This window comes from Panthera onca, chromosome C1 (genome assembly GCF_046562875.1).
Source record: "Panthera onca isolate mPanOnc1 chromosome C1, mPanOnc1 haplotype 2, whole genome shotgun sequence".
NCBI lineage: Eukaryota > Metazoa > Chordata > Mammalia > Carnivora > Felidae > Panthera > Panthera onca.
The window spans coordinates 63,269,523-63,286,455 of record NC_138346.1 but is presented as its reverse complement, the minus strand read 5'-3'; the positions used below and the strand labels follow the sequence as shown (position 1 = coordinate 63,286,455).

The following is a 16,933-nucleotide window of genomic DNA, read 5'->3' as shown; positions in this document are numbered from 1 at the left end:
TATATGTTCTGATTTTTTTTCAGTAAGCCTGTCAACTTTATTGTTTAAAAGTATTTTCATTATGAAAAGAGTAGATGAGGTTTCTGAAGGAGTCAGGCAGGTGAAGTGACTTCAAGACGTCAAATAGATAATAAATGGTAACAGCTAATAGGCTATAGTTGGAGGCAGACCATGTTTATTGCTGTACAAGAATGGGACACATTTTTGTTTTTCAAGAAAAATTAGTATCTGGATTTTATGGAAATAGCTGCAACTCTTTTGGGTTAAACAAATTTGCAACAAAGCAGGCTACTATTCTGAAAGCTTTCATTATATACTGTTAGGAAATTCATGAATTATTTTATTGAAAATTGCATAGACTTTGGGGCACCTGGGTGGCTCAGTTGGTTAAGCGTCTGACTTCAGCTCAGGTCACGATCTCACGGTCCACGAGTTCAAGCCCCGCGTTGGGCTTTGGGCTGATGGCTCAGAGCCTGGAGCCTGCTTCCGATTCTGTGTCTCCCTCTCTCTCTGCCCCTCCCCCATTCATGCTCTGTCTCTCTCTGTCTCAAAAATAAATAAACGTTAAAAAAAAAAAAAAAAAAAAAAAAGAAAATTGCATAGACTTGATTTTTCCCTGAATTGTATTTTTGATACCTCTCAGCATTGTTTTCCCTTTATTTTTTCTTGAAAAAATGAAAAGTTAATCAGATGTTTGTCTCATGTTAGATTTTAAGTATTATTGAGTAACACCAGGAAATCATAATTCTAGAGGAAATACTATGTATTATATTTCTGATTAGGTAAAATCTGATTTCAGTAATATTAGAGATATAGTGTTTAGCCATCTTTTTTGTCATCATTGTTCTCATTAGGTATATTTGTTCTTCATTAGCTATAACAGAAGAGCATTTATGTACTCAATATCTGTAGTGCTTTTAATAGTTTGCTGGCTTTCATCTTTCTTGAATTTAAGGCATATTTGATTTGTTAGTTTAGGAAAACTAATTTTAATCTATTTCTAAGAATGAAAAGTATCCTTATATGGTGTAACCTAAATATATAACCACTTACAGACATGTACATTATGACAACCTAATGTCCAACACAACTATTGAGTAAATTAAGAAATATTCATATGATAGACTATTACACTATGAAAATGCAATTTTTAAAAATATAACAGGGAACAAATGTTGAAGGAAAAAAGATAACGTGTACACGCATTAACACATTTTCTTCATTCATTCATCAGTGGACACTTAGGTTGTTTCATGTCTTGGCTTTTGTAAATACTGCATAATTTATAATCAGTGTCAATATTTTGGTGTAAATCTGATCTTCTTTCAGTTATGTTGAGATGTAATTGACATAGTATATACGTTTAAAATGTACAGCATATGACTTACATATATTGGAAAATGATTACCACAGTAAGTTTTGTTAACATCTATCATCTGATATAGATGCAAGAAAAACCTTTTTTTTTTTCCTGTGATGAGAATTTTAAGGGTTAGTTCTCTTAGTAGCTTTCTAATATACCATATAGCGGTAAGTTAACTGTAGCCATCATGTTTTTCATTACATCCCCAGTATTACAACTGGAAGTTTGCATCTTTCTATCTTCATTCAGTTCCCCTACCCCCTTTCCCCCAGCTCTGGTAACTAGAAATCTGGTTTGTTTTTCCATGAGTTTGGGCAGGGTGTGTGTGTATGCATACATTTTTAAATTTACCTTTTTTTCCCTTAGAGTCTACATGTAAGTGAGATCCTACAGTGTTTGTCTTTCTCTGTCTGACTGACTTCATTTAGCTTAATGTATCTAGGTCCATCCACGTTGTTGCAAATTGCAAGATTTCCTTTTTTTTTTTTTTAATGGATGAATAGTATTCCATTGTATATGTACATTTTATATATATATATATATTTTTTTTTTTTAATGTTTATTTTGAGAGAGAGAAAGTGCGCATGCACTGAGTGTGGAGGGACAGAGAGAGAGGGAGACACAGAATCTGATACCAACTCCAGGCTCTGAGCTGTCAGCGCAGAGCCTGACGTGGAGCTTGAACTCACAGACTGCAAGATCATGACCTGAGCCAAAGTTGGATGCTTAACCAACTGAGCCACCTAGGCGCCCCTCATTTCCTTTTTTTTGATGTACATCTGTTATGTGTAAAGTTGGGATCTTTACTAACTTGCTTTTTTCACCTGATACATTATGTATATCCTCTCATTCATGAGTAGTCGTTGGTAATTTTTCTCTTTCCACATACGTTCATGTGGTATAAAATTGGAAAGGTAGAGAAGGTTGGTTGAACAGTAAAAAAATCTTACCCATCTTCCCCAGCTACCTATTTCCTCTCCCACCAATAGCCTCTGTATTAGACAAGCAAACATATATATATATTTTTACTTTTCTGAAAAATACACAAAGAAAGCATTCCAAACATATCTCTGTATTTTTTTTTTATTTTTTTTTTAACGTTTATTTATTTTTGAGACAGAGAGAGACAGCGTGAACGGGGGAGGGTCAGAGAGAGGGAGACACAGAATCCGAAACAGGCTCCAGGCTCCGAGCTGTCAGCACAGAGCCCAACGCGGGGCTTGAACTCACGGACTGTGAGATCATGACCTGAGCCGAAGTCGGCCGCTCAACCGACTGAGCCACCCAGGCGCCCCTGTATTTTTTTTTTTTTAAGTCAACAAAATGTCTTGGAGAGAAAAGTACATAAACTGCTTCCTCATTCTTTTTTATAGCCTTTTATAGCCTTGTACATTGTATGGATATAATATGATTTATGTAATCTACTCTCTGGACATTTAGATTTACAGCCTCTTAACTTCTGAAACAATGGCTGCCTTGAACAACTTTATATGAACTTTATTTTGCAAATGTGTGGGATATGTATAAAATAAATTTCTAAAGTGGGTTACTGAGTCGGGAGTGTATTCAGTGCACTTGTAATATTGTATGTTGTCAAACTGGCAAAGGATTGTATCCATTTACCCCTTTACTATTGGCAACAATGTACGAGAAGGTAAATATTGTTTATTTTTGTTAGTCTGGTAGGTGAAAAAAGTTATTTTAACCTGTAAGAAGATTTCCTATGGCTAGATGAATACCATTCATTTCATGAATCATTTATTTAACCAATTTTTTTTCTTTTCTATGTTTTATTTATTTTTGAGAGAGAGGGAAACACAGATTCTGAAGCAGGCTCCAGGCTCTGAGCTGTCAGCATAGAGCCCAACGAGGGGCTTGAACCCAGGAGTCCTGAGATCATGACCTGAGCCGAGGCTGAAGTTGGACGCTGAGCCACCCAGATGCCCCCCAATTTCTTTTTTTTTAATGTTTATTTATTTAAAATTTTTTAATGTTTTTATTTATTTTTGAGACAGAGAGAGACAGAGCATGAGCAGGGGAGGGGCAGAGAGAGAGGGAGACACAGAATCCGAAGCAGGCTCCAGGCTCTGAGCTGTCAGCACAGAGCCTGATGTGAGGCTCGAACTCACGAACCAGGAGTGCATGACCTGAGTCAAAGTCAGACGCTTAACAGACTGAGCCACCCAGGCGCCCCAGTGTTTATTTATTTTAGAGAGTGCAGGAGTGTGCCTGAGTGTGGGAGGGGCAGAGAGAGAGAAGGATAGAGGATCCCAAGTGGGCTGTGTGCTGACAGCAGAGCACCTGACATGCCGGAACACACAAACCGTGAGATCATGACCTGAGCCAAAGTCGGACATCTAACCAACTGAGCCACTCAGGCGCCCCCTACCCATTTTGTATTACCATACAACTTGTTTGTTTTTTATTTTACCATTGCAAAAAGCACTTCAATGACCACATATGAATTTTTTTTAAGGGAAAAGGTAGATTGGGGGGGGGGGGTTAGTTTTTTTGTTTTTTTTTTTAGTAAACATGGGCTTGAACTCACGACCCCAGGATCAAGAGTCGCGTGCACTTCTGACTGAGCCAGCCAGGTGCTCTGAATTTTTTTATACTTAGAATCCTTTTAACCATACAGTATTGGTATCTTTTTTCATTTAACATTTTTTCCATGTTATATTTTTAAAAATTGCATTTTCATAGGCAGTATAAAAGTCTATCATATGAATATTTCTTAATTTATTCAACAGTTGTGCTGGACATTAGGTTGTTTTTAATTATTATTAAACCGAAATCAATAATATTTCATTTAAAATGGTTACCTTCACAGAGATGCCAAGATACTGATTACTAAAGTGTTAAAGGTTACAATGAATGTGAGTATATTCAAAGTTGTTGGTCTGTAATGCCAAGTTGCTTAGCAAAATCATTTGTGTAGTTTATATTTTTAATTTTACTTTTTTAAAATTATGTTTCCTTGTGTGGTTTTTGTGCTTTTAATTGTTTGCTGTGTGGACCCTGTGGTATTAGTTCCCAAAGGTGGGGGCAGAAGGACAGTGAGAGAGGTTTTTTGGTTGTCAGGTATGCTGATACAAATAGGGCCACAGGTGATTAATATTCTTGCAGTGAGTTAGGATGGTCGTAGTCAGTGAAGAATTGTCCTAGTGCCCCCATTCCTAAGCACTGTTCTATAGTAAAAAGTTAACATGTTTGTTGAAAATATCTCCCCCTTTTTTAAAATTTTTTTAATTTTCTTCTGACAAATAGAAATAATAAATTTTTTTCATGAAGTCAAATCTATTTATCTTCATTATTTATTTCATTGTTCACGAACCTGAGAAATTATTTAATATCCAGCGTTTAGATAAATATTCACATGTATCATTCCTAGTTTCCATGGGGTGAGGGGCACACAGTTTTGTGAAAAAGAAAAGTAATTTCCCAAGATCTTCTAGAGTTAAATGCAAACAACAGTAATAATCATGGAAGTAAGACACTTAAAAAATACATGAATACTTTGAGTGGTCTTTTGAAGAGTTTCTTTTACAGGTCTCTATTGTAGAAAACTTGGAAAATGAAGAGGCTGAGAAAACCATATGTGACCCTTTCATTTAAGGATAGGCTGTTAGTATTATCGTGTATTTCCTACTGTTTTATTTTATTATACAGATATATTTTTTTATTTAAAAATTTTTTTATTTTAAATTGGGAAACTACATGAATATATTCTCACTGCAAAAATTCAAGTCTCACATTTAAAGCTAAAGACTACTGGGGTGCCTGGGTGGCTCAGTCGGTTGGGCGTCCGACTTGAGCTCAGGTCATGATCTCAGGGTTTGTGAGTTCGAGCCCCGCGTCGGGCTCTGTGCTGACAGCTCAGAGCCTGGAGCCTGCTTCGGACTCTGTGTCTCCCTCTCTCTCTGCACCTCCCCCGCTCATGTTCTGTCTCTCCAGAAATAAACATTAAAAAAAGTAGTAAAGCTAAGGACTACCATTGACTTCCATTCCTACTCTTAGTCCCCTCTGATAGAGGACTGTCAATGTTGATATGTAACTCTTTATCTGTAGAAATAAGAGTATTATTTGAGGGTGTAGACAAAATACTTACATGCAACTTGCTTTCTTTTTCTTTTAAGCTAAGTAACAGGATTTTTGGATAGAGTATGTAGACTTTTTAAACTGCTAAGTAATATTTAATAGCGTTGTATACCAAAATTTATTTAGCTGTTCTCTCATTGTGGGACATTCTGGATGTTTCCTTTTGGGTGTTACAGTGTTGCAAGACAGCATTCTCACACATGCCTATCCTTTCATGTATATTCATTTATTTATTAAATACTGATTTCTTGCCATGGCCAAGCACCGTTTGAGGCAGTAGGAATTAAGAGAGCAAAATTGAAAAAGGTTTATCACATCACAGAGCTTATATTCTAGTAAGAAGAATAGGTATAAAAACTTGAATTTATAATAAAATATCAATTAGCAGTAAATACTTCGAAGAAAAATACGACAAGTAAGGGGATATAAAGTGTTGGAGGACAAGGGCTGCACCTTTGAATATACTGGTCAGTGATGGTTTCCATGTGGAGGGGATGCTTGAGCAGTGATTTAAGTGAAGTGAGGGAATGAACAAGGGGAAGATCTGGGGTAAGAGCATCCCACACAGAGGAAACAACAAGTGTGAAAGACCTGATGAAGGGCTAGGCCTTGGGATGTTTGAAGAACAGCTGGAACACATGTGTCTAAGGAGAAGAAGAATGTTAGATGAAGTCATGGAGGTCATTAGCTAAAATATTTACATCTGTGCTGTCTAGTGTAGCAGTAGCTATGAGCCACATGCAGTTATTGAGTTCTTGAAACATGACTTTCTGAATTGATAAGCACTGGATTTCTAAGACTCACTACCCAAAAAAGAATGAAATAGCTCATTAATAACATTTTTATGTCAATTATATGTTGAAGTAGTATTTTGGACATAGTTGAATAAAATACATTATTTGACCCGTTTTTGTTTTTTTTTTAATGTGGCTACTACAAATTTAAAACTTATGTATGTGACTCATGTTTCTATTGGACAGTGCTAGTTTAGGTTCTTGAAATGCATGGAAAGACATTTTGAATTTTTTTTTTTAAGTTTATTTTTAGAGGGACATAGCACGCGTCGGGAAGGGGCACAAAGAGAAGGAGGGGTAGAGAGAGAATCCCAAGCAAGCTCTGCATTGTCAGTGCAGTGCCCTATGCAGGGCTTGAACCCATGAAACTGTGAGATCATGACCTGAGCCAAAACCAGGAGTTGGACAGTTAACCCACTGAGCTACCCAAGCACCCCCATGGAAGGACATTTTTATTAAATGTGATAGATGTTAGAAAATATTAGGCAGGGGAATGAAGTGGTAAATGTACTTTTAAAGAATCATTCCACTTTGGTTATTCTAATGAGAATAGAAAATAGAGAACTAAGTAAAAGCAAGGAAAACCAATTAGGAGGCTATTGCAACATTCCAGATAAGAAATAATAATAATGGTAAAGATGGTGGGAGCATGTGGGATTTTTGGGGTTTTTTGGTTTTTTTGGGTTTTTTTTAGAGGGCAAGTTGGGGAGAGGGGCAGAGAGAATCTTAAGGGCCTCAGCACGGAGCCCAACGCAGGTCTCAATTCCACAATCCTGGGATCATGACTCGAGCTGAAATCAAGAGTCGATGCTCAATCCCCAGGTACTCCAGGATAATTTTTGAAGCTAAAATTCAGTCAGTGCCAAGCCGACTTCCTAATAGTTTGAATAATGGGCTGTGAAGGAAAGTGCAACCAAAGACGATGGACAGTAATAATATTTACTGAGTTCTGAGAGAACTGGGGATAAAGAAGTAAAGTTTTGTTCTAGATATATTATTTTTAATAAAGTAAACTTTTTATTGAAATGTAACATAGCATACCAAAAGCTACATAAAATGTAAGTGTAGCTCAATGTTTTCCCAAAGTGAATTCCCTATGTAAACAGCCCTCAGAATAAACAAAACAAACACTATACTGGTAGCTCCCACTTGTGATCATAGAACTCCATAAATTAGTGGTGGTATTCATTGCAGTTTCGAGGTCCCAGAGCTATAGGATTTTTTACATTGTGCTCTAGAATTGAGAAACTTGGAAAATTATCAAAGGTGTGTCTAAAAGGTTAAGGGTGGGGCGTCTGGGTGGCTCAGTCGGTTAAGCATCAGACTTCAGGTCATGCATGATCTCATAGCTCGTGAGTTGGGGTCCCACATGCTTCTGATTCTGTGTCTCCCTTTCTCTGCCCCCAACCCCCAGCTCACATACACACACACACACACACACACACACACACACACACTCTCTCTCTCTCTCTCTCTCTCTCTCTCTCTCTCTTAAACATTTAAAAAAAAGTTAAAAAATAAAAGGCTAAGAGTAACTAGGGATTTTTCTGACCTGTCATAAATGATGCCTGGTTTTCCAACTGGGAGTTTGTTTTCAAGAATTCAGTACTGTATGTAGGAAATTAACTGTAATTATAAGCTATTTGGGGCAGTATTATCTATACCATAGTAATCATTTTGTAATAATAGAAATCTCCAACTGGGATATTGTGGTTAAACAAGTAGCTGTAGAAGTTTCTTTGGAGGAAAATAAATCATTAATATTTCTCTTCTCTTCCTCCACCCCCAAAAGTAGAGAAGAAGGCCTACAAAAATTATTTTGAAGATAAAGGATAATCAGGTACTAAGTAGTTTTTAAGATAAGATAGTTTCCTCAGATTTATGGATTCAACATACCCTCAATTTCAAGTGTGCAGGAATTGAAATTCTATACAAGTAAACACTTAATGCAACAAACTTGGCAAGATCCTAAAATTACTAAGTTTTTTTTGTTGTTTCATTGTTTTCAGGAAGTCTGTGTAGCCTACTGGAGGATTGAAAGTTTAGATTTTTTGCTTTGTTTCATGTGAAACAAATTCTAATATCTATTTTACCTGTTAGAAATAAAATTGAGAAGTCATGAGAAAATGGTATTTTCCCCCTTTCCCATACAGTAATGCCAAAAGTGAATATGCAACACTTGGGTTGAATTTTAATGCAATATAATCTATCTTTTGTGTAATTTAATCCCCAATTTATGTGTTTGGGGTCCGTAAAATTGATAAGGGATGTTGGTAGATATATAAACCTACATATGTGATGAAATTTTGTAGAGCTAAATAACAGGCACAAAGATGAGTGCCAGTAAAACGGAAATGTGAATGGAATAAAGGATTATATCAACGTTGTTCTGCTTTTACACTACAGTTGTGCTATTATACAACAGTTTTCTAAAATGTTATCATTGGAGGAAAATGGGTAAAGTACACACTGTATATTATTTCTTACAATCTACATTGAAGCTACCTAAAAATTGATAAAAGGAGGAATCTATTTAGGATGGAGGATATAGATTTTTCACAGCTTCACTGGACCTTTTGCAGAGCTACCAGCTTAGGATAATTTTCAGAAAAGCGTATACATTTCAATCTCTATTCTGAGCCGATGAAACTGTCATTTTTATAGTCCATAATTTTGGATGCTGTTTAAACTAAGTACCTTTGTTTCTTCTGCTCTTCACCTTAACCTGTCATTTCCCATCAGGAATCATGATTGAAACATCTAAGTCCTTCAGATAAATGCCTTAGCAAAAGAATGTTAAATAATAGCTATCTGCTATATAGATAAAAGTATTCACACAGAGTAGTATGTCACCTATTGGTATTTTTTGTCTACACTAGTATATCACTATAGGCTCTTGCTCATGATCAGAAAATAGCCTCATATGTAATGTGCTTTTACTCAGGAAGGAAACCTACTATATATTTCTATCATTAAAATATCCCACTTTCTTCCTTGATAACTTATTTTTGGTATTTTTTAGGAATTTGAATGTTTTTCTTTTTTAAACACCATTGTAATCAAAACTTTTGTTTTTGTTTCCAAGGAGCAAAAGGGTTGGATCAGTCTGTCCTTGATTTTTCTCTATTTAATCTTGTGGAGTTCACTCATCATACAGACAATACAATTTTCTGTTTGAGTGGCAATGTATGTTCAGTTGTTAAAATAAAAGTTTTATTATATTATGGCTAAGGCCTTTCTTTTATGTCTTTTCTATTTGCTTCACAAAATGCAATCTACTCCCCCCCCCCCCCAAGAAAGAATCTATATTTTCATGGAAGTAAATATCAAAATAAGTTCAACTAAATTTCCAGTTTATGCTCCAGAATTTTTTCCCCAGAAATTCATAAAAAATTTTTTTTGCTGTTTTGGTCTGTTTGCCTGAAACTGCATTTTATTCATAGATTGAAGTATTGGAGCCATGGGAATAAAGGTTCAGCGTCCTCGATGTTTTTTTGACATTGCCATTAATAATCAACCTGGTAAGAAAATTAGTATTCCTATATAACATTTATAAATGAATATTTAATATTTTAAATTGGTAAAGTATAAACCAGCTTCTTTCTTTTTCAGCTGGAAGAGTTGTCTTTGAATTATTTTCTGATGTGTGCCCCAAAACATGCGAGAACTTTCGTTGTCTTTGTACAGGTTTGTTGACATTTTCAGTTGCCCTGATGCTAGTCCCATTTGACTATGGTTTTAATTTTCTTATTTAACAGATTTTAGATTTCCCCATGCAGATTATGTACCATTGCCCAGGATGTGAAAGTAATTCTTAGAAATACTACTTAGTTGAGAGTGAGTGAGAGAGCACATAATTGGGGGAGAGGAGCAGAAGGAGAGGGAGAGGAAGAGAGAGAGAATCTTAAGCAGGCTCCATGCTCAGCACAGAGCTTGATGCAAGGCTCAATCCCATGACCCCCTGGGGTAATGACCTGAGCTGAAATCAAGTGTCGAATTCTCAACTGACTGAGTCACCTAGGTGCCCCTAGAAATACTACTTGCAATGGGCTTTTATCTGAGATTGATTTCAACATTTCTACACTCTCCAGAAAAACACTGGTGATTTTTAAATGAACTTAAAAAAAAATTCACAATCTACATAGTTCAAGAGAGGTATATTTTACAGGGAAAAGCTTTCCTCATTAATTTTTCTTTAATACTGCCTGCTTGATTTTTTTCCTACTAAATGGCTTACTAATTTTTCTTCTCTGTAGGTGAAAAGGGGACAGGGAAATCAACTCAGAAACCATTACATTATAAGAGTTGTCTCTTTCACAGAGTTGTCAAGGATTTTATGGTTCAAGGTGGTGACTTCAGTGAAGGTAAGACTTTGAATCCCACAAAAGAAAATCATAATACTTTGTTAGGTATCATAGACCTTAAAGTTAGACAAGTCTCTAGAAGTACTCACAGACAAAAAGAAGGAGGCACATAGGAGATTTTACTTTTGATGCATGAATTAATTTCATAAATGTGCTTCTGAATTAAAAAACACTATTCATCTCGTAGTAATTTGTCAGTGTGTGTGTTTGGTTTTGTCAAAACTAGTAATCCTTAACTATAATATAGTTTTTACCTATACTTTTAAATTGTAAAAACACTGAAATTGTATTTTTAAAGACATTTTGGGAAAAAATCTAATTTTTGTTCAAAGATCTACATAATCACTAGAATCTGAGTGTTCTTTTTTCCACAAATCTTAATAGAGACTTTGTCACATTCTTAACTCTTGTATCATAGAGAAAAGAAAGTAATTTGGGATCTTGTCAGTATTGACTTTAATATCTTTTATGATTTGCTGTGAACCTTTGAGTATTTTTAATTCAAAGTCATTTAAGCACCTACTTTGTAAGAAGCATTTTGTTTAGGTGGCGCCTTCAAAGAGATTACTGTCTTGGGAGTTCAAGAGTCCATGTTTCTCATTCTTAGGGAATGGACGAGGAGGGGAATCTATTTATGGAGGATTTTTTGAAGGTAAAGATGTTTACATTTAAATTGTATTTTTAATGTTTTCTGTATTTCATTTTTCTCTATTGAATCAATAAGATTATTAAACAGTATACTAATATCCAACTACAGTCAGTGAATCCAAAAGTTAATCTTTTTGTGAAAAAATTTATATGATAGACTTTTTATAGAGGTAGGATTTTTTGTGTGTTTAGAACATTAATACATCATATTATTTGAAGGGTTTCAATGATCTATAATAAAGTCTTAGAATTATAGTGCTAGATTGGGCACTTCCACAGCTTAACCTTAATCTTTATTAAAACAGATTTAGCAATATTTCATACTAACAGTACTCACATGTTTAGTGGGTCCATTTTTCTGTGCATTTTTTTTATTTGTTTTTTTTTTAAGTTTATTTATTTTGAGAGAGAAAGAGAGTGAGCATGAGCAGGGGAAGGACAGGGAGAGAGTAAGAGAAAGAGAATCCCAAGCCAGCGTGGAGCCTGATGCAAGGGCTTGAACCCAGAAACCGTGAGATCATGACCTGAGCCGAAACCATAAGTCAGATGCTTAACCAACTGAGCCACCCAGGCTCCCCTTCTGTGCACTTAAAAAAAAAAATCCCTTTGATATTTTAAACTTTGGATAATGTTTTTCTCAAATTAAAATTTTCTCTCTGGAATTTTTTATTAATGTGAAGATTATTTGAAAGACTATAAACATGAATGTGGAAATAATTTCGTATTTCATATTTTTCACTTCAGGAATTCAGTAAAATTTTATTTCACGTTCTACTTGGGTGGTTCTCATATTCGAATCCAAGATTGGAAAGCAAGCTACTCTTTGCAATAAATGATGCTGTGGCAGAGATTAAGTTAATGAGTGCCTCTCTGTGCTTAAAATAACCATATGTGCTTTTTTGTGCTCAGAAAAGAAACAGAGGAAGTGTAAAAGAATCCTATCTGGTTTCTTTCTCTTCCCTTTTTAGGAACGTTTTATTTTTTTGTTTGAATAAGCAAAGAAAATTGTGTTGTCTTTTCCAAAATGATATAAAAGACAAGTAAATGCAAATGGAAAGAAAGGGGGGGTGATAATAGTATTTGAATTTATAGCAAGGGATTGAAAATTAGATGTTTTAATCTAAAAAGGTGGAAGAAGGAATTGGTTAATATTTGATTCTTTCTTCTTTTAACCTTTTATCTAAATTTTGTCTGGTGCTACAGAGCACATATGAAAATAAGATATGAAGAGTAAAAATGAAATTTTTTGGAGTTTATGCCTATAATATAACTGAAAACTTCGCTTCTCTGTAGATGAGAGTTTTGCTGTTAAACACAACAAAGAATTTCTCTTGTCTATGGCCAACAGAGGGAAGGACACAAACGGTTCACAGTTCTTCATGTAAGTATTTATGCTGTGATCATTTAAAATATCCCTTTTTTGGTGTGTCATTTCTCATTGATTGCTAATAAATAGGAGAGGGATCCATAATGGGGAAAATTTTTGAAGGAAGGGGAACAGTGAATTGTTGGAGAGAGTAAAATTGTTAAAAGTGAAATTGAACTGTACTGCTTAAGTTTCCAAATGATGAAGACTTGTCAAAACAACACAGGAGCCAGACTGAAGGGGTAAGGTTCCCCCTGGCCAGATTAGGAAAATTTGAGCATCAAAATAAATAATGATAGTATCGGATTATTAAATAAAATAGAAATCCAGCAGCCCGTACAGGTATAAATAATAAACGAATAAATAACAAGGGAGAAGACAAAGCTGTTTCTTAGTAGAATGTCAGCTAATAAATTTAAAAGGAATGATAGAAAAGTCACCATTTTGTAGTCATCTCCATAATGACTGATTGAGGAAAGAATTATCTATTTAGAGCACAAATTTAATAATAAGAATATTTGCAGAGTATCTCTTTATAAATTACTTGTTTACAAAGAATGAAATGCAGTTGATTCTCATTATTCAAAGATTCTATATTTGTGAATTTGCGTACTTACTAAAAATTATTTATAGCTCCAAAGTGGGTACTGCTAATGCTTCCAATTCTGAACCCCAAAAGGTTTTGGGCAGGACTCTTCAACAGTGCATATTTTTTATCACGTCCTATCGGTACAGATTTGCTCTCCTCCTCAATAGACTCTCCTTGTCTCAGAAGAACTTAATCTGTAAGCACCATATGGCTTATTCCAGTGATTTACTATTCCATATTTGTAATTCCCGTCTTCAATAGTGAAAAACCTGGCTCCCATTATCTTCAGAATTTCTACCCATTTGCTGAATTCTATTTAAAAACTTGCTACTCTATTCTATGAAAAGTAACCTACTAACTAGAGTTGCTATTTACTTACAGTTATTTTTGTTTTTAGACCGAGGGTATGTAGTTAAAATACTGTGTTTAAAAGTGGCTCAGATTAGTGCCTTTTGGTGTGAATTTTGTGTGGTTTTGGTGTGAATTTTGTGTGGTTTTGTGGCTCAAAATATGTTAGGTTGATTTGTGTATGATTATATTTTGTTCTCTCACCATGATTAGTTTTTAGTTTTTTTTTTTTTTTTAAGTTTATAAAACGTGATTCAAAAAGAATACCTCTTAAGTATCACTCCCACCTAACTTTTCACTCCATTGCCATTCCCCATTTTTTCATCCCATTCCCATCCATCCATATTAGTAACCGAACCTTATTAGTTTCTGGCTTATCTTCCTCTATTTCTTTTTACAAAAATAAGCACAGATACATATATATTTTTTTTATTTTCCTTTTTTTCTTACACAACAGATAGCATACTACATACAGTGTTTTTTGTTCTTTTCACTTAGCCATATATCCTGGAAATCACTCCATATCAGTTCATAGAGATCCTTTTCATTTATCTTGCAGCTGCATATTACTCTGGTGTGTGAATAGACTCTAGTTCATTCAACTAATTGCCTTTTTAAGGCAATTAATTGTCTTTCTGATTTTTTAAATGAAAACAATTTATATCATGTTGGTCGTAGAAAAATAAGAACACAGATAAATCGAAGAAAAAATTCCTGTCCCCAGAATGTCTTTCTCTGCAATAAAAATGTAACCTAAATGTTGCATATCTATAAACAACTTTGGATACAATATAAATCTCTGCACATAGCTAAGTATTAATATTTTGATAGCTATACGTGAATCCATTGGTTGAATGTACTATGCTTTATTTGTCTAATTTTTTTTTAAGTTTATTTATTTATTCTGGGAGAGACCAAGAGAGTGAGCATGCAGGGGAGGGACAGAGAGAGGGAGAGAGAATCCCGAGCAGGCTCTGCAGGATCAGTGCAGAGCCTGATGCAGGACTTGAACCTACAAAACCGTGAGATCATGACCTAAGCTGAAATCAAGAGTTGGATGCTTAATTGACTGAGCCACCGAGGACCCTCTTTATTTATCTAAATTTTGAACATTTGGCTTGCTTCCTGGTTTTCAAACTGCTGCAGTGAACATTGTTGTACCTATTGTTTGAAGCATTTTTAACTATTTTACATAAGTTGCTAGAAGTTTACTAGTGAAATGTTTACATATTTTTAAGTCTTTCTATATATATATATATTGCTATATAATGTAGTCTAGTATCAACAGTATAGTATGCAAGTTCCAGTGTCACCAGATCCTCAACAACACTGTTATCATTTGTTTGTTTTTAAATTAAAACCCTTCCTGTGCTATCCAAAACTTCTGTTAAGTTTATGTAATCCTTCACGTATATTCTCAGAATCTTCACTCTATGTGTTGATTTTCCCTTATCTCTCTTAATTTCTAGGTAACCCTTCTTTAACTTGTGTTTTGTTTTTATTGTTTTTAAAGGAGACAACTTCAGTTTTTTAATCTTAAACTTTTTTATTGTGGCAACATATGTGATATGAAATTTGCCATTTTAATCATTTTTAAATGTATAATTTAATGGTATTAATTATATTCACAATATTGTGCCACTGTCACCACTGTTTCCAAAATGGTTTCATTGTCCCAGAAACCCATTTCTTTTTACCCTCAGCCCCTGGTAACCTCTATTCTGTTTTCTGTCTCCATGAATTTCCTATTCTAGATATACAAGCAGGGGCGCCCGGTGGCTCAGTCGGTTGAGTGTCCAACTTCGGCTCAGGTCATGATCTCACAGTTCGTGAGTTTGAGCCTCACGTTGGGCTCTGTGCTGACAGCTCAGAGCCTGCAGCCTGCTTCACATTCTGTGTCTCCCTCTCTGCCCCATCCCCACTCATGCTCAGTCTCTCTCTGTCTTAAAAATAAATAAAACATTAAAAAAATTTTTTTTAGATCCACAAGCAGAATCATGCAATATTTGTCTATGGTTAACTCTGTGAGGAACCATTAAACTGTTTTCCACAGTGGTTGCATCATTTTATATTCCTGTCAGCACTGTACAAGAGTTCTCGTTTTTCTGCTCCTCTTCAATACACTTTTTCACCAATTCGAGAATGACCATGAAAACGCAGAGTATTGGTTTAGGGGTTATAAATGAATTCTAGTGAGGAAGTGAATTTGTAAGTTATGGAATCTGTGAAGTGAGGTTTGACTAAATCTAGATACAAAATATATGTATACGTTGAATGTAACATGTAATACAAATACACATAGGGTATACACAATGGTTTTTACATCTCTAAATAGTTTAAGCAACTTCAGGTGAACATATCTGTTGTAGGAAGAAAACAGTAAGGGGTTAGTTTTACATGTAAGGTGAACTTATGAAAATACATGAACATGTTTGAATTTTTGTTAATTAGTATCATGTGGGCTTTAACTAAAGGTTAGCTTAGATTGTGTTCCTTCTTCCAAATTTCTAGTGCCTTTTCAAAAACTTTTTTTAATGTTTATTTTTGAGAGAGACAGAGTGCAGGTGGGGGAGGGGCAGAGAGGGAGGGAGACACGGAGTCTGAAGCAGGCTCCAGGCTCTGAACTGTCAGCACAGAGCCCAGTGTGGGGCTCCCAACTGATGACTCAGGAGATCATGACCTGAGCTCAAGTCGGACGCTTAACCGACTGAGCCACCCAGGCACCCCATCTAATGCCTTGTTTGATAAGATTCTTTAACATAATAAATGATATACAGTGTCCATCTTCATTCTACACCAATACCAATCTTCTTAACTACAAAGATTTTAAGTTTGGTGTGGAGTAGAAAAAAAGATTTTACAAAATTACTTCATTTGCAGGACTTTTTGCTTATTTTGAATTTTGTCAAAAGTTTTAATCCAGATTTCTTCAATGTGAAGTTTGTTTGTATATCAGGGAAAATAAACTCGAAGGTCTTTGGATCTTCGGTAACATAAGCCAGTAAAGCCTGCTGGGACAAGAATCTAAACTGATAATCCATGTATTAAAAAGATAGGGATAGTCAGCCCGGCGTTCCAGAAGGTCTGAATTCTGGATTTTTGAGTGAAAGTATCCAAAACTTTTAATGTTGGCAACTAATTAAAATTTTTACAAACACTATATGGACCATTTCTATTCTAGTCAACAGAACACATGTGAGGCCCATCTGAATATATACAGTAAGTCCCCTTTTATTCACGGGAAGTACGTTTCAAAGATTCCCCCCAGTGGATGCCTGAAACTTCATATAGTACTGAACTCTCTATATATTACATGTTTTCCTATATAGACATGCCTGTGATAAAGTTTAATTTACAATTTAG

At 35.1% G+C, this 16,933-nt stretch overlaps 1 protein-coding gene across 5 annotated transcripts in view; it reads left to right on the top strand.

The window, feature by feature from the left end:
• Positions 1 to 16,933, top strand: part of PPIG (peptidylprolyl isomerase G) — a 45,395-nt gene that overhangs the window by 5,388 nt on the left and 23,074 nt on the right. For 4 of the 5 annotated variants that reach the window (XM_060621555.3, XM_060621557.3, XM_060621556.3 and 1 more), the window contains 5 exons: positions 9,699 to 9,776; positions 9,868 to 9,942; positions 10,512 to 10,619; positions 11,227 to 11,271; positions 12,561 to 12,648. In XM_060621555.3, the coding sequence (XP_060477538.1) occupies positions 9,716 to 9,776; positions 9,868 to 9,942; positions 10,512 to 10,619; positions 11,227 to 11,271; positions 12,561 to 12,648 (377 nt within the window). In that variant the 5' untranslated portion in view covers positions 9,699 to 9,715. Of the gene's footprint in view, positions 1 to 8,047; positions 8,096 to 9,698; positions 9,777 to 9,867; positions 9,943 to 10,511; positions 10,620 to 11,226; positions 11,272 to 12,560; positions 12,649 to 16,933 lie in introns of those variants that run through there. The other variant, XM_060621559.3, reaches the window with a different exon arrangement.